Source organism: Nesoenas mayeri (assembly GCF_963082525.1).
Source record: "Nesoenas mayeri genome assembly, chromosome: 4".
Taxonomy (NCBI): Eukaryota; Metazoa; Chordata; class Aves; order Columbiformes; family Columbidae; genus Nesoenas; species Nesoenas mayeri.
This window is the reverse complement of record NC_137540.1, coordinates 4421453-4442668: the sequence shown is the minus strand read 5'-3', so window position 1 is coordinate 4442668 and position 21216 is coordinate 4421453. Positions and strand designations below refer to the sequence as shown.

Genomic DNA, 21216 nt, shown 5'->3' with positions numbered 1-21216 from the left:
CTTCTAAAAGAAGGCAACGGTATTTGTAGTGAATTCATGGCAGTCAACACTGTTGCTTTTGTTTGGTATTTTCTTTAAGAACTGGAGGATGAATGGAAGATGTGCTCACAGTAGGGCTGGAGCTGAAGGACATGGTCATGCCAACGACAGCAGATGGTACTCAGGGGTGTATGAGCAGGACACAGCCATCCCTCCCCTCTTCTCACCAGGGGTGAGGTTCCACCTTGTGTCTTGTGGTCACTTCTTTGTGCCACACACAGAGACTTGCCAAAGAAAGCCTGAAGAGCAGTGATGGAGGATGTAGCAGGTATGTCCCACAGGTAAAGTGAATTAGGGCTATAACACCTAATGAAAAGATGGAGAGTGAGGGAAAAACACTAGTCACCCTTAAATATGCAAAAACTTGCAGCATGGAGAGTGGGAATCATCTCTTCTTCCAACCTGTGGCAGAAATAATGGCTTTAGAGCAAGAAGGACTCAAAAAGACCTGAGAAAGGCTCTTCTAATGGTATATGGACAACTAGGTACCAGGGAGGTGGCCTGGGGAACCTGCGAAGTCTCTGCAAGCAGACATTTGTCAGGACAGGCTGGACAAGCACCTGCCAGGATGTTCATGAAGGCAATAAAGTGTTTATAAATAGTCTTATTCAACATGTTCCTGCAGTTTCCATGTGCTATTGCTGTCTACATGTAACAGCCACCAGAATATTCTCTTGTATCAGTGACACTGTAGACACTGTTTAACCTGACATATGCAAAATTCAGCAAGTATTTAATTTATTCGGTCTGAGTAGCAGACTCCCCATATAAATACACTAACTCATATTTAGACTGTATTTACAGCACGACTGAACAGTACCAAAGAAATCTAAGCTCGTTCTGGGATTACATTCACGCCTGTTTGTTTTGGCATGAAATTTTGGGGTCTGGAAGAGAAGGATGGGTAGCGAGGGGGAGGATCTGTTTTAAAAATATATGCATCTTCTGCAGACCTTGTAAGGCGTCCAGCGGGAGCTGCTTATAGCGGGGCCGGAGGGAGCTGTGGGGTTGGGGTTTTTCTTGTCATTTAACAAGCACTTGAGCCACCGATTCTCACAGGGGCTCAGTTACACAGGAGCTCACTGCAGAGCATAAGGCAATGGCCAGAACATGATCCCATCTCATCCTGGAAGGAAAAGTGGCCTCCCATTTGGAGCGCCGCGCCAAGGCCTTTGACTCCTGCAAGCTCAAACACGCGGGTTGAGGTCCCGAAATCCACCCAGCTCCAGAGTTTCTTTCCTTTGAAAGGTCTGACTTTCACCAAAACGGGTCTGCCAAGAAGGAGCCCACATATGGTTTACATTTGCAGGTTGAGGGTTTAGAAGAGCCCCTCAACCTCCCCAGCAGGCTCAGGGTGGAAAAGGAAAGATCCCCTGGGCTGGCGTAGTCTTCTCTGTGCAGGGAGGGATTGACCTCTCCAGGTGTTGGGTTTCACTTAGGACTTTGTCAGCCAGGCCCTTGCTAAATCCCAGAAGAGATACTGGGTTAGTGCAACCTCTGAAAACCTCATTTTGTTTCTACTTGGGCTCGTTAGAAAGTTTCCATACCATAGCGCATTCGTGGGTATTATATTTTCTTTCAGTATGTCTGGTAGCACTCGGAGATTTATAATGTGTGCTGGGCTTTGCTGTTTATTGCTAAACCATGAGTGCTATTCTCCTTTACCAAGGTGGCTTTTGCTCCCCTCTTCTCAAGCACTATTCCTGAGAGCAAATCAGGGTGCTGGTTATGATTTTCATTTCTCCTTAACACACACACATCTAAAGTCTTGCCAAGTTTTTATTTGCTTTGATTTCAAAGACAATGTCTACCACAAAGCTCACTTTGACAATGCGTATTATCAGAAAACTACTGACAGAGAAACTGAATCCAGCAGTATTCAAATATTATTCAAGGGAGACTAATTGGCCAAAATTAAAGCTTCTTCCTATGACTGCGTCAGTCTTCATCTCCCTCTGAACCTATAGCAAAATGAAGCCTTTTGCTGTGTGCACAGAATGCAGCAGAACCCTTCTGCTGTTTCCTTATTTTCTGCAAAAGTCATCATTTCTTTCCATGCAAAAAGCCTAACCTCTCCAGCAGCCCATTTTAGTTATTGGAACCATGTCTGTCTTCTCTCTGCAAATAATATTTCAGTTTTCTTTCTGTATTGGCCTGATTTTATTAACTTCTTTGTGATTTTGGTTTTTTTCCAACTTCAGGGTTTAAAAACTGTGACCCAGCACCGTAAGAACTGCAATGCGTATTGTGATGCTAATGTTTGTTAATGTTAATTAACAAATTAATAATTTCCCTTTCCCTAGTCAGAGAAAGCTCTACTAAATCCTCCCCCTCCTGGTTTTCCTCTACCAGTTATTCGCTTTTCTGTCCACGTCCTAGGTAAAGGAAAAAACTCTTATGCCTTCTTCTGCAGAGTTTCCTATGCGGACTATAGTTAGTCTCCTTAACCTCATCCTTAAGGTCTTCATTCTGCTTTTAAGTCTTTCTTCTCAAATCCCTTTTAAATCCCACTTCCCTGCTACTTCCTTTGAGTGATGTATTTTAAGGTGCACAGATAATGCAGTCTGTCTGAATTTTTCCCCATCACCTTTACATGTCTGATCTAACCTTATGTTAGCAAAAGGCAGAATGTGGTTAAATAGTGTGTTGTCATTTTTAATAGTAGGAGCTTGCAAGCAGAGTTCCTGTTATGTTATGTTATGGAAGGTATTCAACATACAGATTTTATACGGTTGTCAGGACAGCTTCAGTTACACTTTGTGACAGATTTGAATGCAGAAATCACAGACATCAGTGGCTTTAATGAGAGAGATTTAAAGGTGGAAAACACAAAAAAGTAACTGCTGTTAATGAATGCCTCAATGGAATATTACTAGGAGCATAAGGATGACATGCATTTGTTACCGATTTCCAACATTATTAAGTAAAATGATATTGATCTGATTATTAATCAGAGATGCTTTGCTGGAGTAGAGCAAGAAATGGCTATTTTCAAGAATGTGTGATGAAGCCACAGTTTTCCTGTGTACTTTTGGTTGGGAGCAAACAAGTCTGTCACCACTATTGTTTGCTGTAGGGTTTGTCTGGCAACAGCAATAGATGTAGAAAAAGAAGCATCCACACCTTTGCAAAGCTGTTGGAGAACTCTAATACATCACGGGCAGCTCAAGCTTTGAATACGATATATGGAGGTTATTAGGCACCTCTGAAACAGGCTCAACAAAAGCCGACACTAAGGTAGCTAAGAGGAAAGGCTGAGGAGAAGGAATTAAGGCTAAACCCCGGTGGAATTTTACACTTCGCTCGGGGCCAGACTCGCAGCAAAGCATCTCTGACGGGCTGGCACCACGTCAGGGCAGAAATTTCTGATTAAAAAAAGAGGAGGAAATCCGTCTCGGTTTTTTCCCCCTCCTCCAACACGCGTGCAGTGATTATTAGAGCACTTAAGCTGGATATTCCAGGTTCACTGTTTTCAATGGGCGTTAGGATTTGGGTGGCTCTGTGTACCGTGTTGACATCTCAGTGCCGTGGGAAATACGCTGATGTGACTGCCTAAGGCAGGCAAGGCCTCTGGGGCCAGCTGTAACTGAAGTGGAGAAGAGATGTGATTTTCTGTATGTATTATTCTCATCATAAACATAAATTCCCTGTGGTGAGGATATAGATGTGATATAAACATAAATTTATGAGTGCTTCCAAGGAAAAAACATCTCTGGAGTATAGCTGGAAACTAGATCGTGGAAATAAGTAAAGAGTTAAGTTTCAGTGCTCGTTTTGGTGGGGATCTTGTCTGGGGATCTTGGCAGGAATATGTGGACAACTGTTACAACTTTTTAAAAAAAGCACAACACTTAATTGTCGGGTTTCATGAGCAAAGATCTGATTTATTGTGTTATTAATGCAGGAAAACCACATGCTATAGAGGAGAGTATGTAATGAGAGACTTGACACCTGAGACCCTGGTTTGGTGGATCAGAGGGTGGGGGCAGTGAAAATGTGGGGTGGAGATCTTGTTTGGGAGGAGGCATCTGGTAGAAGAGAAGCAGTGCAGAAGGCAGGGATGCTCCTGCTGCTGGCGCTCACAAGATTATCCAAGTAAAATGAATGATCAGGGTTTAAAATCTAATATGTCTGCATCCCAAGCGTTTGGAAAGGACTGTATTTGAGGATCTAATCTTGTCCCATTGCCAATTAAAACCAAGATCTCTCTTTCATAAGACATTAAAAACATTGTCTTTTTCCAATAATGGCCTGTTTTTGTTATGGATGCTTGGGACAGAGGGGCAAGTCTAAAATGTGTGTGACACAAAACTTGGTGAAGTGTTTAGGGAATGCTGGTGCCATTTATCACAGCCCCAGGGAGGACTGCACAGTTGCTTCGTGTACAGGGAGAGTAGAAGCCACATTGAACTTGAGCTAAGGAATGATTAAAGCCAGGTAGGCCTAGTACTCCCGAGAGCTGGTACCTAGTTTCTCATTAAAAGCACGCTGGGTGTAGGACAGCCCCAGCAGCTGCAAATTTAGGCTGTTACCTGCATTGTATACCTGATTGCTGCTCCTCAACATTGGTTGCTTCTCTCTGTTTCTCCTCCTTGGTGCCTAACAGCTCAACTTTTCCTCCCGTGGCTCTGGGGCAGTGTTTGGTGTGTCATCTTGGAGATTGCTCAGTAAAGCCCTTGGCCACCAAAGGTCAGGTGTGCCAGAGAAATGCCTATTAATAGGTCTTAGGTGCTGGTTATGTTTAAAACGGTGTTTCGTGGAAAAAGGCAGCTTGGGTCTGCTGCATGGTGTTTTCTGGGCTGTAGCAAAGGCATGGGGTGCCCCCCCTGCACTGCACCTCTTGCGAGAGGGGACATGGGGCTGACGGGGGGTGGTTTAAGGAAGAAATAAGCTGCTTAGCCACTGCTGCGTGTAAGACAAGGGTGCATTTGGTGTAGGCAAGCCTGCATGTCAGCCTTGGGAGCTGCCTCTTTCAGACGGTGCCGCTGGCCGGCAGCGGCGTTTTTGCGGGCAGGGACGGCTCTCCCCTTCCCAGGGGCGGCCGGGCGCCTTTATTCCGGCAAACACAGACGTTTAAAATAGGATTTTGTTCAACCGGCCTAAGTGACGCCGTCTCTATGAATAGTTCGTGCCTGGGGCCGGCCAAGTGACGCCCTTCTCGGAAAAAGCCGGAGCGACCAGGGACCCTCTGCTGGGCGACTGGCCACCCCCCTCCTGGCGACCAAGCGGGCGGCCGCAGTCCCGGGGCCGGCTGCGGGGCGGGAGGAGCCGAGCCCAGCACGGCCCGACCCCTCCGCCCCCCGGCGGTGATGCCCGCCCGGGCCGGGCGGAGGAGGGGAGGGAAGGGGAGGGCAGGGGGTGGGCGGCCCGCTGCCCCCCCGTCCCCGCAGCGCTGCCCGGCCCGGCCGGCACGTGCCTGCCCGCCCCCTCGGGCCACTGCCGCGCCCCGACGGCTCCGGCATGGACGCGCCCGCTCAGCCGCCCGCCGGCCCCCGAACCGGCCCCGAGGGCGCGGCGGCGGAACGGGGCCCGAGCCCGGAGGCGGCCATCGAGGAGAAGAAAGCGGCGTACGTGGAGATCCGTGGCTCGCCGCAGGGGCCGGAGGAGAGCCGCCAGCCCTCCGAGCTGGCCCCGGCTAGCGGCGAGGAGCAAACGGCCAGTCCCGCACCGGAGAGCGGAGCCGGCGGGACCGGGGATGTTGGCGGCTCAGAGAGCGGCGGGCCGCCGGGCGGGACCGCGGGATCAGCATCCTCGGACGGCGGGCGGGATCACCCGCCCTCCCCGGGCGCGGCGGCGGGATGCGGCGCTGGCTCTGGCTCCCGGGGGGCAGCGGGGAGCGGCGAGCCGCCGGAGGCGGGGGGCTGCCCAGAGTCCTCCTCCTCCTCCTGCCCTTCGCCGGTGAGCAAGGCGGGCGCCTTTCCCGCAATGGGCGACCCGGTGTCGACAGAGGGCAAAACCTCCTCATCCTCCTTCGGCTACGAAAGCGAGGAGGACGAGGACGCGAGGCGCAAGGCGGCCCCCCCCGGTGTCCCCACGGGCATCCTCCCCGGCGGCGGCCGCGACGAGGCGCACTATATCAGCACGCAGGAGATCCAGCTGAGCGAGGTGGACCACGACATGGACTTTGACGCCGGGCTGGCCGCCCGCTGGGACTTCGAGGATAACAACGTGATCTATTCCTTCGTGGACTACGCCTCTTTCGGGAGCGACGAGACCCCGGGGGACACGCCGACGGAGGAGGAGGAGGAGAATAGCTGCTACCTCAGCACGACCACCAGCGACCCGAACAACCAGACGGACAGCATCGACAACACCAGCAGCACCGAGATCGTCAGCGTTACCTCCGAACACGACACCCCCGGTGGGGACAAGCGCGCCAGCTCGGGAGAAAGCCCGTCCAAGCAGCCCGGCCGCCCCGGCGGGAGCCCGGCCGCCCAGCTTCTCCTATCAATCAAAGCCTCTTCCCGGGCTATAAATGAGTCTAGCAACGTGCGCGGAAAGCAAAACACTATTTACCCTGCCAAGCATGAAAGCGACATGAGCCTCCGTGCACCCGCGGCTCCTGAACGCAATGAGAGTTTAAAACCGGACGCGGTCCGCGACCACGCGAAAAAATTCATCGCGGTCCCCGCGCGGCTGCAGACCCGGTGCGGGGCCGCCAGGGCGGGGGAGCACTCGAGCGGCGCCTCCAGCGCCGTCAGCGAGCTGGACGATGCCGACAAAGAAGTGCGAAACCTGACGGCCAGGGCTTTCCGCAGCCTGGCGTACCCCTATTTCGACACACTGCACCCCGGCTCCCGCGCCTCCTCCGCCTCCCTGCCCGACAATGCCCTGGGCATCAACCGCTGGTCCACCTACCTGGACCTTAAGTGCGGCAGCCTGGGGCCGAGAGCAGAGCCCAGCCTGCTGCGCTCCGGCCGGTCGCAGAGCAAAGCCCTCGAGTTCGTGGTCAGCAAGCTCGACGGGGAGATCGCCCACATCGAGGCGCCGCGGCGGCTGCGGGCAGGCTCCCGGGTGGTGACGCTGCTGGACCTCGGCGATGCCCCCGAGGCCGGGCAGCCCCCCGAGGCGGGCGGCAAGGAGCCGCCGGCGGCGGAAGGCGCTGGAGGGAGGTCCAGCAAGATGTCCAAGTTCGCCTCCAGCCTCCTCAAAAATGTCATCTCCAAGAAGATGCAGCTGGAGCACGAGTTCAAGATGGAGCGGGGCGAGATCACCGACACCACCTTCACGGGGCTGAGCACCGGCCGGGAGCCGGAGCCCGCCGCCGGTGGCGGCCGGGAGCGGCTGCGGGAGGGCGGCGGTGTGCAGCGGCAGAGCTCCCGGCACTCGGAAGGCGGCTCGGACAGCACCGCGGCCACGGCGGAGGAGGCGGGCGAGGGTGGCCGGTCGCCGGCCTCCAAGGCGTCGACGCCCCGCGAAGGGAGCCGCAGCCTGGACCAAGCGCTGTCGGAGGAGCTGTGCGAGGTGAAGCGCAGCGCCTCAGAGGCCATCAAGGCCACCTTCCTCCGCAGCCAGAACAGCGCCTTCAGGTCCTGGAAGGAGCGGGAGGCGGAGAGGAAGGAGGAGAGGGCGCCCATCGGCAAGCTGAAGCTCTCTCCCAGGCACGACTGGCGGGCCAACCTGGGCGAGATCTCTGCCGGCAAGTCCACCAAGATGTCCCGCCTGTTCGTCCCCGCTATCCAACACACTCCTCGGGAAAAGGAGCCGGGCAAGCAGGCGACGAAGTGCTCCGCCGCCGCCTCCTCGTCCTCGCCCCCCGCCGCCAAGCCCAAAGCCCCCGAGATCAAGATCAGCCTGGGCAGCCTGCACCAGCCCCGGGACGCCGCCTTCAGCATCGCCCAGCTGCTGACACCGCAGATCGCGGGCCGGCCGCCCGAGGAGAGCAGGGGCCAGCAACCCAAGCCGCTCAAAGCCGGCGACGGCCCCGACAAGGTGCCGCAGTTTCTGGTACGCGACGTGAGGGAGGGCAAGCACAGAGCCCAGGGGCCGCTCCACCAGGTGCGGGACGTGCGGAAGCTCATCAAAAGTTCCTACAGCTGCGACTCGGGAGACAACAGCAGCGACAAGGGCAGTGTCGCCTCCGACCAGGGCGGTCCCGAGCAGAAGCCCCGGCAGCAGCTCGTCATCGCCGGCGTTCCCAGGTCCCTCTCCCCCGTGGTCATCACCTGCCAGGCGGTCGGCCAAGCCAGCACCAAGCCCACCGAGGCGGGGGCCAAGGCGGCGGGCAAAGCACCGGCCTGCCCCCCGGAGGGCACCGTCCTGGTGCACCGCACCTCGGGCAGGCTGCCAGTGGCCACCATCGCCCCCAACAAGAGTGACCCGCGCCAGCCCGCCGTGCTGAAGATCGTCTCCAAATCCGCCGCGCCCTGGCGGCACCAGCCCCCGCCGCCGCCCGCCGAGAGGGGCCGGGGGCCCGAGGAGGACCCGCGGGAGGAGGGCAAGGCGGCGCCGGTGCAAAACGCGCTGGAGAAGCTGACGGCGGCGGTGCGGAGCATGGAGGAGCTGTACAGCTTCAACAAGCGCGAGTGGAAGCGCAAGAGCGACCCGCTGCCCATCACCGACAGCCACGTCCTCTCCCTCATCGCCAGCCAGGAGCGGGGCGTCGGGCCCCGGCCGACCCTGCCCGCCACCGCCGCCGCTCCACCCGCGCCGCCGCCTGCGGATAAGGCGGAGGAGCCGTCGGGCAAGGGGCCAAGCAACGAGAGGCTGCCCCGCCGCCCCTCGAACAACGCCGCCGATAAGGTCTCGGCCAAGGCGGCCGCCTTCGAGAGCCTAGCCCGGCAGCGGCAGCGCGGCCCGCCCCCCCGCACCGAGCCCGCCGCTGCCCCCCGCGCCCTCCTCACTCTCCGAGGAGCCGGAGGAGCCGGAGCTGGAGCCTCCGCGCCGGCCAAGGCCGCCTCCGAGGGCGGCCTGCGGGGCCAGGCGGCGCCGCGCTCCTCCCGGCTGCCTGCGGGTGGCAGCGATGCGGAGCGCGGCCCGGACTGCGGGAACTACCTGGCCCTGCCCCTGAAGGCGGCCGCCGAGCCCGGCTCTCCCCCCTCCCCGGTGCCGGTGCCGGTGCCGGTGTCGGGGGCGGCCGGCGGCGTCCGCCCCAGCCAGGTGTCGGCAGCAGCGGCGGCGGCGGCGCTGTGCAGCCTGCAGCCCTTCGGTACTTCCAAGCGTCCCGGCAGCCCCGCACCCCCGCCCGGACCCCAACCCGCCGAGGAGCCACCCGCCGCCGCCCCGCCGCCCACCGAGGGTCCGCCCGCCGCTCTGTACCGCCCGCCGCTGCCCTTCGCCGCCCTGCCCGGCACCGCGCCGCCGCTCTTCTGCTTCTCGCCCTCCGTGTCCGCCACGGCCACAGCAGCCGAGCCCTTCCCGCAGACGCAGCGCAAGGTGCTGCTGGACGTGAGCACCGGGCAGTACTACCTGGTGGACACGCCGGTGCAGCAGCCCCTTAAGCGGCGCCTCTTCGACCCTGAGACCGGACAGTACGTGGAGGTGCCGGTGCCCCAGCAGCAAGCCATCGCCTCCGTCCCGCTGCCTCTCTCGCCCCTGGCCCTCAACGCTGGAGCCTATGGCACCACGTACATGCTCTACCCCGGCCTCCTGCCCGCTGCTGCCATGCTGCCTGCCAGTGCCCTGCCACGGCCGCTGTCCCACCCAGGGAGCGATGCCAGTGCCCCAGCTGAGCCCAGCAGCCCCGCAGCAGCAGAGGCGGCCTTCACCGAGAGCCCCTACTATGTGGCCACCGGCAAGGGCGCACCGCCACCGGGACGTGGGGCAGCCGAGGCGAAGCCGGTCATCAGCATCACGGCGCCAGCCACCGGCCCACGGATCGTCGCGCCGCCCTCCTTCGATGGCACCACCATGCGCTTTGTGGTAGAGCACCGGTGAAGAGCGTGGGTGAGTGAGTGCGGGCTGTTAGGCGTGCCGGTCGCCGGTGACGGTTAAGGGCCAACCAGGTTACCTGCCAATTTAGAGCTATGCCACAGCTTCTCCTTGAGGGGGGTAAGTAATGGGCCTGGGGGCCACAGGTGGGCCCTCACTAGGACTTAAAATATAGGTGTAAGAAATGCAAACGTTACACAGACCCGTTGGTGCAGTTTGGTGTCCCGTGGAGCAGGTAAATAACCCATTTTTTTTACTAGGAGCTGGTTTCAGTAGAAGCACATCTCAGTTCCTTGTCATGCAGCCTGTATTTGCACAGCCCTGTCTCACAGAATCACAGAATGTCAGGGATTGGAAGCGGCCTCAAAAGCTCATCCAGTGCAATCCCTCCATGGAGCAGGAACACCCAGATGAGGTTACACAGGAAGGTGTCCAGGCGGGTTGGAATGTCTGCAGAGAAGGAGATTCCACAACCCCCTGGGCAGCCTGGGCCAGGCTCTGACACCCTCACCATGAAGAAGTTTCCTCTCATATTTAAGTGGAACCTCCTGTGCTCCAGTTTGTACCCATTACCCCTTGTCCTATCATTGGTTGTCACTGAGAAGAGCCTGGCTCCATCCTCCTGACACTCACCCTTTACGTATTAATGAGGTCACCCCTCTGTCTCCTGCAAGCTAAAGAGACCCAGCTCCCTCAGCCTTTTGAGTGCAGCCAGGAACCTCCTCTGGACGCACCTTGCAAGCCATGAGCCAGTTTCTCCACCTTGGCAGCACATCCCCTGTTCCTCACCTCTCATCTCTTCCCTGCAAGGGGAGGTAAGCACCCATCTTTTTGCTCTGAGCCCCTGTTTCTCCTCATCCTTGGGAAGAGCAGGAGAGGGGTCTGATGGAGGCAAACCCTTATTTTGGGTGCTTCTTTTTGGCGGGAGGAGGGAGCAGGTTGCCATCAGGTAGACCCCGGCGTGTTCCCCCGATGCCGTGGGGCTGTGAGCAGGGGCGCCCGCAGCTGCCTGCACCGCAGGAGGGTTCCAGTGCAGCCTGCGGGCACCGCTGCAAATCGCAATTTTGCACGGCTGCTCCGAGCTTGGCCCGCTGCAGTCTCGCCAGTGTCTGGTTACCCAGGGCTGGCCTCCAAATTTGGGGATGCGTGTGTGGGGGCATTGAGTGCTTGGTCTGGAGCAAGGAGGAGGGCATGGTGCAGGGTGCATGGCACGGATCAAAACCAGGGTGCAGAATGTCTTGCGAAAAGTAACCAAGGAACAATGATACTTCATTTAAAAATACCTGAAATTAAGAAAGCACCTTCAGGATCGGTGTTGCGGCTCTTTTTGCCTCTTGCATTAAAACACGTCTCCTCTTTATCAAGTGCAGTAATGCATAGAGCTACTAAGATCTTTCATGGCTTACCAAAGGCTCATGGAGTTTGTTCTTGGTGTGTATCAAGAGGTGAAGAGGAACAGCAGTGACAGTTGGAGGTCTGGGTTTGTCACCAATTTGCACTGAGTTTAGTTCCATTTTGTGCTTGAGGGTAAATATTTTCTTCCAGCGTTTGGGTTGTCTTCCTTTGCTTCTGCAGTTCTTCCAACTTGCATCATCTACGAGCCATAGTAGATTATTTATTCATTGAAACCTTACTGAAATGACTTATGCACTCACTTCTCTGTTTGTAAATATTTTCTCTTGAAAGTGCTATTCTTTTACCGCGGATATAAATGAAGTTGTTTTCATTGCCCCTTATGGGGTCACTCAGGACAGGCAAAGTACCAATTAAGTTGAGCTCTGCTATGCTACTCAAGTTGATTTTGTCAGTAAAGTCTTCAAAACAGAAGACTAAACTGAGCAGAATCTAGATAAAATGGCAAAAGCTGTTTGATTTCTCTGTTTGCTCTCAAGGCCAGATTCAGACTGCTAGTACAAGGAATCAGTCCTTTGTGAGATTCAGTTAGGCACTTACCCTTTTAAAAAAGGATATTTCTATCTTACAGCAACTATTTAAACAAAAAGACCTGGTTTCTCAATCTTATTGCACTCTTTAAAAGTGAAAACCATCCTATTTCCTGGTGTGATTTGCCCCTCGTTTCCCAGGGGTTCATCCTGCCGTGGCGCACACCCAGCTCTCCTGCGGTGCTGGTGTCGCTCTGGGGCTGGTGACGCTCTCGGCAAATCGCTCTTTCTTATCGGTGACATTAATAACTGCATTGATGCTCTGCTTCTTATGCATTATGTCAGAGCTCTACTGTTGCTCGCAGGTGCGAAAGCTGCCCCAAAATATCGGCGATGCAGAAAGTTTTATACTCGCTACAGAAGGTCATTCAGCAGTTTGAAGACTTTAATCTTTTACCATTCTTGATGCCAAGATGCACATTGTCTGATAGGGACGGGGTGCCCCCCCCCGCCGCCTCAGACCTGCTGCGGTGGGTCCTGCAGTATATGATGGATGCGGTGCAGGGTTTATTTCTCGAGCTGTTCTGAAAGTCAGTGAAATAAATCATTTTAACTGTGTGCTGCAGGATGCATTTAGCTTCTTATCGGGCTTGGGTTGTTTGTATAGTTCACAGTGCAAAATAAGGTGTATGCCAGAGGTGAATCACACCTGCAGCCTTCTTAGAGTCATAGTCACTTTGGTTGGAAGAGACCCTCAGGGTCATCGAGTCCAACCATAACCCAACTGAACTCCAGCACTAAACCATGTCCCTAAGAACCTCGTCTAAACGCCTTTTAAACCCCTCCAGAGATAGTGACTCCACCACTGCCCTGGGCAGCCTGTTCCAATGCCCAACAGCCCTTTCTGTGAAGACTTTTTCCCTAATATCCAATCTAAACCTCTGCTGGTGCAACTTGAGGCCATTTCCTCTTGTGCCATCACTTGTCACTTGGGAGCAGAGCCCAACCCCTCCATGCTCCAACCTCCTTTCAGGCAGTAGCAGACAGCGATCAGGTCTCCCCTCAGCTCCTGTTCTCAGGCTGAACAGCCCCAGCTCCCTCAGCCGCTCCCATCACACTTGTGCTCCAGCCCCTCACCAGCTCCGTTCCCTCCTCTGCACTCTCTCCAGCACCTCAGTGTCCTTCATGTCACGAGGGGCCCAAAACATCCTCTTATCCTGTTCTGTCTGTATACCTACTTAGCATTTTCATTCCTGTACATAACTTTCATGTCCCTGTGGATAATTTTTTCTCTTCTGTTATCTGCTTTTTTGGTGTGTTTTCTCTTCTTTTCCTGTATCTCTTATATCTTTCTTTTCCTAATTAAATGCATCTACTTGGTATAGCTTTTTATCCCCTAAGTAGGACTGGAATATAATTTCATACACATTGGAGGGTGAACTACTGGTCATTTTCCATTCCAATTGCTTTTAGATCAGGGTTTTTTTGTGATTGCAGCAATGCTATGCAGATCCTAAAATGGATTTTAAAATGGCAAGATTTCACCACATGAGCACGAGTTTTGAATAAAATACTGTCCTTTTCAGGTCCCATTTTCTCACTTGACAAAATAAACTGAGTGAATGCTCTTTCTTTCCACTCCTGTACTTCTTTACATACTGCGCATAGGCCCCCACTTCTCTCCCAGCACTTCTTCTTGTGGCTGGTGCTCTCTTCTGCATAATCAATGAGATAAAATGGATAAATGAGATAAAATGGACCGTATCAATTTGGGTTCTGGCAAAATCCAAGGTGTGATTTCTGAGCAATTCTTAAATTTTTGATACGCAGCAAATATTAGAGAATGAGAGATACCACGAGGTCGCTTTTCTCCCTCCTCTTCTTCACTCACAGTAGCTGGTGAGCTTTTAGCAACGCAGTTCTTGCCTGCTGCTCTTCTTCCTTCATATGGAAAGAAAAAATGATGCTAATTTTCATTTTTAGTAAACTTGCTAATCTGCCCGCATGCAAACTTGGGCAGTGCCAACCTGTAGTGAGTGGAATGATACTTTTGTATGTATTTCCACCTTATACTCTTGGGATACTGAGGGGTGACCTCATTCATGTTTACAGATATATAAAGAGTGAGTGTCAGGAGGATGGACCCAGGTTCTTCTCAGTGACAACCAATGGTAGGACAAGGGGTAATGAGTTCAAACTGGAACACAGGAGGTTCCACCTAATTTGAGAAGAAACCAGGCTGCCCAGGGAGGTTGTGGAGTCTCCTTCTGTGCAGACATTCCAACCCGCCTGGACACCTTCCTGTGTAACCTCATCTGGGTGTTCCTGCTCCATGGGGGGATTGCACTGGATGAGCTTTCCAGGGCCCTTCCAACCCCTGACATTCCGCGATTCTATGATTTCTGCCTTGTATTAGGTAAAGAAATTAAAAATAACATGTAGCAAAGTCGAAAGTAACCATAATACATTGCATTGCCAGTCCTAGAAGGGTATTTTTCCTTGCTCTGTTCAAATGTGTGCCTAAATGCCACCTTATAGCTACAGGAATATATGGACCATTTATTTTTGCGTAGGCTAATTCAAATATGAGCAATTCCATCACTAAAGTACGCAAAAATAGTGACTGGTTGTGTTTCTTCCTACCTGTTCAAATCCATAGCTACTTAGGAAACGTTTATAGTGCTTAACCTTATACCAGTGAAAGTTAAGTGTGAGCTTAATTACTCTTCTTGCTGAGGATGCTTTGCCGGGCCAGTGTTTAACCCCACAAATCTTGGAGCACGTGGTTGCGGGTTGTTTTCCTTACATATGCCTTGGTAAGTGAAGTGCTCAGGTCTTTCACTCCTGCATGGATCGCTTAAATCCCGGATGGATCGCTTAAATCCCAGATGGATCGCTTAAATCCCAGATGGATCGCTTTGCCCTCTTTCTACCTGTGTGCGTGGGGTTCCCCAGGACCAGTTTGGGGTTGTAAGGCACCGCACATTTCGCACCTTAAGCAGCAAGGATCGATTCTGTTCAAAACACAAGGCTGCCCAACCACTGACTTGGTTTTAAAAGTCCGGTGCTATTGTTTCATTCTTGGCAATAGCAAGAATAGTGTTATAATGAAGGAGAGATACTACACGTTTCCCTGGACTAATAAAGATTGCTCTCTAAGCATCTACTTTGTATTAATGATGCTTTTCTGTCTGTTTTCACAGGGCTACGGAAGAAGAATCGCACTCCTTTAATCTGAAATACACTCAGTAACTCTAAACATTCATCGTAAAAACTGCTTCTACAGCTTTTTTTCATTTCTTTTTACTTCATCCTACAAAACAAGTGTGTAAGTTTCTCGTTTTCTCCTGCACACCCCCAGTTTTGGAGCACGCACACACCTCACCATGCCAGCCGTGCCGAATCACTGCTCTATTATCTGCCAAGCTGCTTTTGTGTTGAAGCTTTGGGTGATGGTGGTCTGTAAAATCGCAGGAAAGGAGGGTCTTCCCCATTGTTTTCGGTGCCAATTTTGCGGTCAGATGTCTATTTGGTATGTGCCGGGGTTATCTTCGGTGTTTCATTCTTGGCGTGGTTCAAAACGGATCGTGTACATGTCGAGAAGCGCGTTCGATTGCTTTCGTTTTCCGTTTGCTTCTCTGTACTGTGTTAAACATCACAAGTTGCCTTAACTATGGCCGTGTTTAAATACCGAAAGGCCAGAAATTGAATGTAATTATTTAAGATCCTGGTTCTAAAGGAGAGGACAGCATTTATTTTTCTTTGAGATGGCAGGCTGTTCTTTCTTAAAGTGCAAACATTGCTCAAAACATACTCTTAGTGATTCCCATGTGAGAGGAGTTTTTCAATGTTACAGCCTCAATTATATAGTAATTTCTATAGTCTGTTGTCTGGCAGCTTTATCTGAGGGCAACATCTGTATTTTCTAAGAAAATATTTCTCTTTTGAACAAGAAAATAGAATATTATTCAAAATGCCGTGATATATACATCCAACTCTACTTAAACTGATTATTTTGTTGCCAGTAACCAGTTTGTCTCAGCAAAATAAAATTATCATCATAGTAAAACTAAACTACAATAGTGTATTCCCTGCCCAAAATTTCAGCTCAGTGCGACGCTTTGGGCAGCCAATAAATGTAAGATCAAGCCTAAATTATTTAGCATAAAACTTTAAATGCAAAACCCCAAAGTCTGTACTTAACCATTTGCTTGCAAGCAGGATTTTCCTCTCTCTGTTCTCAAGGTTTCCAGCTGCTAAGGAAGTTTCAGGGTTTTCCATTCATAAAGAAAGCCCCAGGTCTTCATTTCCATTAGTAACTCCCAAGATAAAGAAACCTCAGCCGCAACTGTCTTGAACCATACGTGTGAGACTGTATTTCAATGCAATTTATGTGTTTACAGGCACAAATTGACATTGTCCTCAGGAAAAACAATGGAAAAATACTATTCTAACCCTTTTAAAAGAGCTCGGCTCGCCCAGCTAGAGCGTATAACATGTAAAATTAATGCTCTTCGGTTGCACACTCTACACTTATAAGCTTTATGTTCTTACCAGGATTCAGGCTGAATGCCTCTTAAAGAAAACTAATGCTTCTTCACCATTTCCATGATTGATGAGTCTGTAGACATCACGACTAGAGTATCAGCATTAAATAAGATGCTATTTTGGACTGCAGGACAGTGCAGGTACCAGAGTAGCTCATCCCTGTGACATACGCATGTACGGTACATACAGTATAATATTAGCATCCACGTTTGACAGTGTTCCTGTCCTATCTTTTCCTATATCGGTGCTTGGGGCGCAGTTTCACGTTGCAGTTTACAAGATATAGGTTTGCACACACAAACTCAGGGTTTACAGTTTCACCCGCTGTACTTGAAAGGGAAAAAAAAACCATGTAGGAAACAAGTGCCCAATGTTTCAACATTTATTTGTTGGAGGAAAAAATTGCAGGGTTTTTATTTAAACTGCCTGTGAAGATGAAAGCAACGAAACGAGGCCATACCAACAGGGGAGATTTCTTCAGTGGAATGTGTCCCTTCTCATGTCAAACAGTGGTGGCTTCATTTTGTCTGTTACTAACAAGCCCCCGTGTTCGCATCAAGGGGTCAGTTTCAGAGCTTCACTTCACGGACCCAGCCCAGCAAAGCCCTTGTGTGCATCTCCAACTGCAAATACCGGAGGAGGTGCAGTTTCTTTGGGTTTCTTTGGGGTTTTTCTCTTTTTTTCTTTTTTCTCCTTTTTGTCTCTCCTTCCTTCCTTCCTGCCTTCCTTCTTGCCTTCCCATCTTCCTCCCTCCCTTCTTCCCTTCCTCCCTCCCTCCCTGCCTTCCTCCCTCCCTCCCTGCCTTCCTCCCTCCCTCCCTCCCTTCCTTCCTCCCTCCCTCCCTCCCTTCCTCCCTCCCTCCCTCCCTCCCTTCCTTCCTCCCTTCCTTCCTTCCTCCCTTCCATCCTCCTTTCCTTCCTCCCTTCCTTCCTCCCTTCCTCCCTCCCTTCCTCCCTCCCTTCCTTCCCTCCTTCCCTCCCTCCCTCCCTTCCCTCCCTCCCTTCCCTCCCACCCTCCCTCCCTTCCCCCTCTTCCTTCCTCTCCTTCCTTCCTTTCCTCCCTTCCTTTCCTCCTCCCTTCCCTCCCTTCCCTGTCTTCCCTCCCTCCCTTCCTTCCTTCCTTCCCTCCTTCCTTCCTTCCTTCCTTCCTTCCTTCCTTCCTTCCTTCCCTTTCATTTTTCATTTTATTTCTTTCTTCCTTCTTCCTTTTCTCTTTTTCTTTTTTCTTTTCTTCTTTTTTTTCCTTCTCTTCTTTCACCCCTCAACACAAGGTTTTGCTGAACTTGGCCCAGAGCGCTGCCTGCCTTGCAGACATGAGTCCTGAGTTCTTCACTTTATATATATATATATACATAACCCAGAGCTCAGGGCTCAAGCCTAGCCGGACCCAGCAGACAGCGCCACACAAGGTCTCCAGAAAAAAACCCCAGTTATATGGTGCTCCTCCATGCATACCCAGCGGTGAATTTCTCCAGCTGACGGGGTGATGTGTAACCACGTATCTTGGATCAGAGTCAAGCCCTCCGTGTCGGGGTGCACAAGCTGCTAGTATTATATGTTCCGCTATAGGGCACAAGCCTACGCAGCACTCGAGTTCCCTCCCAGCCCTGCCATCGGATTTTGGGGTCTGCAGCAGCCAGCCCGTGCATTTGAGGTCAGGATCCACTTAGAAGTGTGAGCGGGACTGGAGTGATGCACAAATGTCGTCCTGGGCTTTCGCAGCAGGGTCGGTTTCGCTTAGTTAAATTTAATCCTTGGTTGATTCACTTGATGAATGATTTAAAATGTATTTATGGGTTGTGTGGTGGTTTGTTGTTTCTTTTTTTTCTTGTCTGCATTCAGAGCTGCCTTTACTCTTTAGTGTTGATGGCCAAAGTGTCATTCCTTATGCTTATAAACTACAATTAACTTGTGGCTACCTGAACACATACACTACTTTGAAAAGGCTTGTGTTTTCTCCCCCTTTTTCTGGTTGTTTTTTTTCTCCTTTCTTTTTTCTCCCTTTTTTTAAAGGGACGGCTTATCAGTGTAAAGATATTTAAAACTGCAAATGTGAAGTAAGAATAATGATTGTTAAGAGGATGTGGGTGGTGTGTCTGATGAGAGAGCGGTGGGCTATGAGGCAAAAGGGAAAATGCCGTGAATGCATTGTGGCGATGACTGTGGGGGTGGGGGGAAAAAACCTAATTAAAAAGACATATAACTGGAGAAAAATGAACTCTTTGAGCTGCTCTCAATGTCGACGACGCTGTGGCAAGCGCGGAGCCGGGGCCCGAGGTGACCCCGCTGCGGGACGCGGGGACATGGAAGGGCAGCACTGGAATTGCACTAGCAGCGTGTTGCACGTCGGGAACGCTCCGGCGCGTCACGGCCACACAGGAACGGACTGTCCGACACCGCTGAGTACCAAAGTTCGTAGCTGAATAAGTTACCATTTGTATTACGTTGAGTTTTCTTCGTTTTGTTGGCCTTTTTTTTTTTGAATGTTATGATAAATAAAATATGTATTTTTCAGTAAAAGACACGCTGCAAGTTACGCCTGCAGTTCCCTGCTTGTCATGTGTTTGTTGTGCAGAACAAGTGGTGACGTTACTTGGTTCAATGTGTTAGATCAGATGGTTCTTGGTTCAATGAGATCAGATCCTTGCATTGTTGCTATTGAGAACAAGTAATCTGCTTGCCAAACCCAGCTGTTTTATTTTTGAGGTCCTTATCGTCTGGTTACCAAACCAGAACCCGATGCCTCAGAACGGTGCCAGCCCAGCTCTGCCACTGCCCCGCTTTCCATTGACCTCTGCTGGACGAGTCACACGGTTTGAGTTGAAAATGGGCCTAAAAACCTTGCTCAACCAGGGCTTCTGTTGATTTTGCTATTTTGAACAAATCCTCCTGTGTTCTAAGGTACAATTGCGGCGTGTGTTACATGGGCTCATGGCTCCCAAAATGTAGCCGCACTCAAGCACTGCAGTTCCTTCTGTGCTGTGTGGCCAGATATTCCCTCTCAGATACTCTCAATAAGTCAGAGTTGACTTTATAAGTGACTTTTTCACTGGAAATCTGGGCTAAGTATTTTACAAGTTGTTGCATGTGTGTCAACCCTAGAACGTTCCACCAAGTATCGGTTCATTTTATTAAAGGAATTACAATTATGATTTTTTTCCCACCAACAAAAGGAAGGGAGATGCTGTCAGCGTGGTATCAGGCTGTCGTGAGATCACGCTGATTCACACCCATGCAGCTCCAGTTTGTATCTGTTATTGGTAGGGCAGAATGCATTTACACTGATTAGTTATGCAGCAGTTATTTATGGTCAAGTGTTACAAAAATAATGATGTTTAGTCCCCTTATCTGCTAACCTGTACTGCATGCATGGCTTAATTCGTAACCTGATGAGAATCTCTGCCTTCCACACCATTGATCTTTATATTCCCCTGTGCTTTCTGCACCAGAATATGCTTAGGAGTGGGGTGAGAAAATGAGTCCTGTAATTTGAATATTTTTTGAAGAGTATATTAAAAATACTTTGTAAAATTAGCACGCCTTGAAAGTTTAAGGCAAAAGTTTCAAAATCTCTTTTGCAAGTGGGGTGCTTTTTGGACTCGACTGAATTATCATTGTACTGCTCTTTCTGTGGCTTCCAGTTAGAAATGACTGAGCATTTGTTTGCTCCTTTAAACTTCACGTATGAAATATTGTTTAATTGCTACCATTGCTGATTATTTAGAAGTCTGCATAATAGCCATTTTTAAAGATGTATGTTGCGTATTTCATAGATCATGGAATCACAGAATGGTTTGGGTTGGAGGGGACCTTAAAGACCATCTCATTCCAGCCCCTCTGATTGATCCGCACTGATTTGATAAACGCTCATAGTGTTTGCTTTGGTTGTAACCCCACGTGTGTTTTAATTTCAAACGCAGGCTTAAGTAATGTATTAATTTCACCTTATTTTTAGAAGATTGTTGGTCTTGTTGTTTCCGTAGCTATGGAGCCCACACAAGGAAGCCGTGGCCTTCCATTGCCCAGCTGTTGGACTTAACCCCTCCTGGAATCCCCATTATGTCCAGCTGTTGGGGACATATATCGCTTCTGAAGGAGCAACACAGGGGCTCTATTTGATTTAGTTTCCAGAGATGTTGTCAAAGCCCCAAAATTACCCTTACAGGCTGGTTGTCCCCGTCTGAAAGACCAGTTTTCAGTAGTGCAGATAGGTATGTGATTTTACTTAATGAGCTGTGCCAGGGCTTGACGAGTAAATAAAAAAGCAAATTACACAGAGCAGCATCTCTGCAAGACTTGATGTATTTATATTAAACAGACCTGTGCGCTTCATGTGAAAGAGAAGCACACCTGGTGTCATTGGCCAGATACTTGGCAATAGCCAGATTATCTTTCATAATCGGAAGATATTTTATGTTATACATTTTAAGAAGTGAGCACTGATGTTACGTTGGTTTTATGTACCAAAGGGCCCCGTTTTACAGGTGCACATCCTGCAGGTTTTTAGATTTGCTAAACCTGAGAAGGGTAACCCTGGCAGTGGCTCTGCTGGTATCAGACACAGATCATAAGGATACAAACTGCGTTGTCTAGAACCTTTTCATTCTGATTTTGGGTTGTGAAGTCGGAGCCTGGCACACTGTTGATGCTGTTAGGATGTGGAGTTGACGTCGTCACCTATTGATCTCTCCACCAACAGGTGAAACAGCGATAGCAGCTGTTTCTTTGTGCCACTCTTTGTCCACATTCTATCTCAAGAGTGTCAGATCACTACAAGAGGAGACTCCCTATTTCTAGGTGTGTGAATACTTTACTCTGACCTTATTTTTGTTATGTCTTGCAGACTAGAGGAGGAGCCCAGGCCAAGCGAGTGTCCA

The 21216-nt window shown here is 51.0% G+C and overlaps 1 protein-coding gene across 1 annotated transcript; it reads left to right on the top strand.

Annotated features, from left to right (window-relative positions):
• Positions 1-5360: 5360 nt before the first annotated feature.
• LOC308040095 (uncharacterized protein C4orf54) lies at positions 5361-9915 on the top strand (the record flags this gene model as incomplete). The annotated part of the gene is made up of 1 exon (XM_080343924.1): positions 5361-9915. The coding sequence occupies exon 1, from the start codon at positions 5500-5502 to the stop codon at positions 9913-9915; it is 4416 nt and encodes a 1471-aa protein (XP_080200050.1). The 5' UTR covers positions 5361-5499.
• Positions 9916-21216: the final 11301 nt, after the last annotated feature.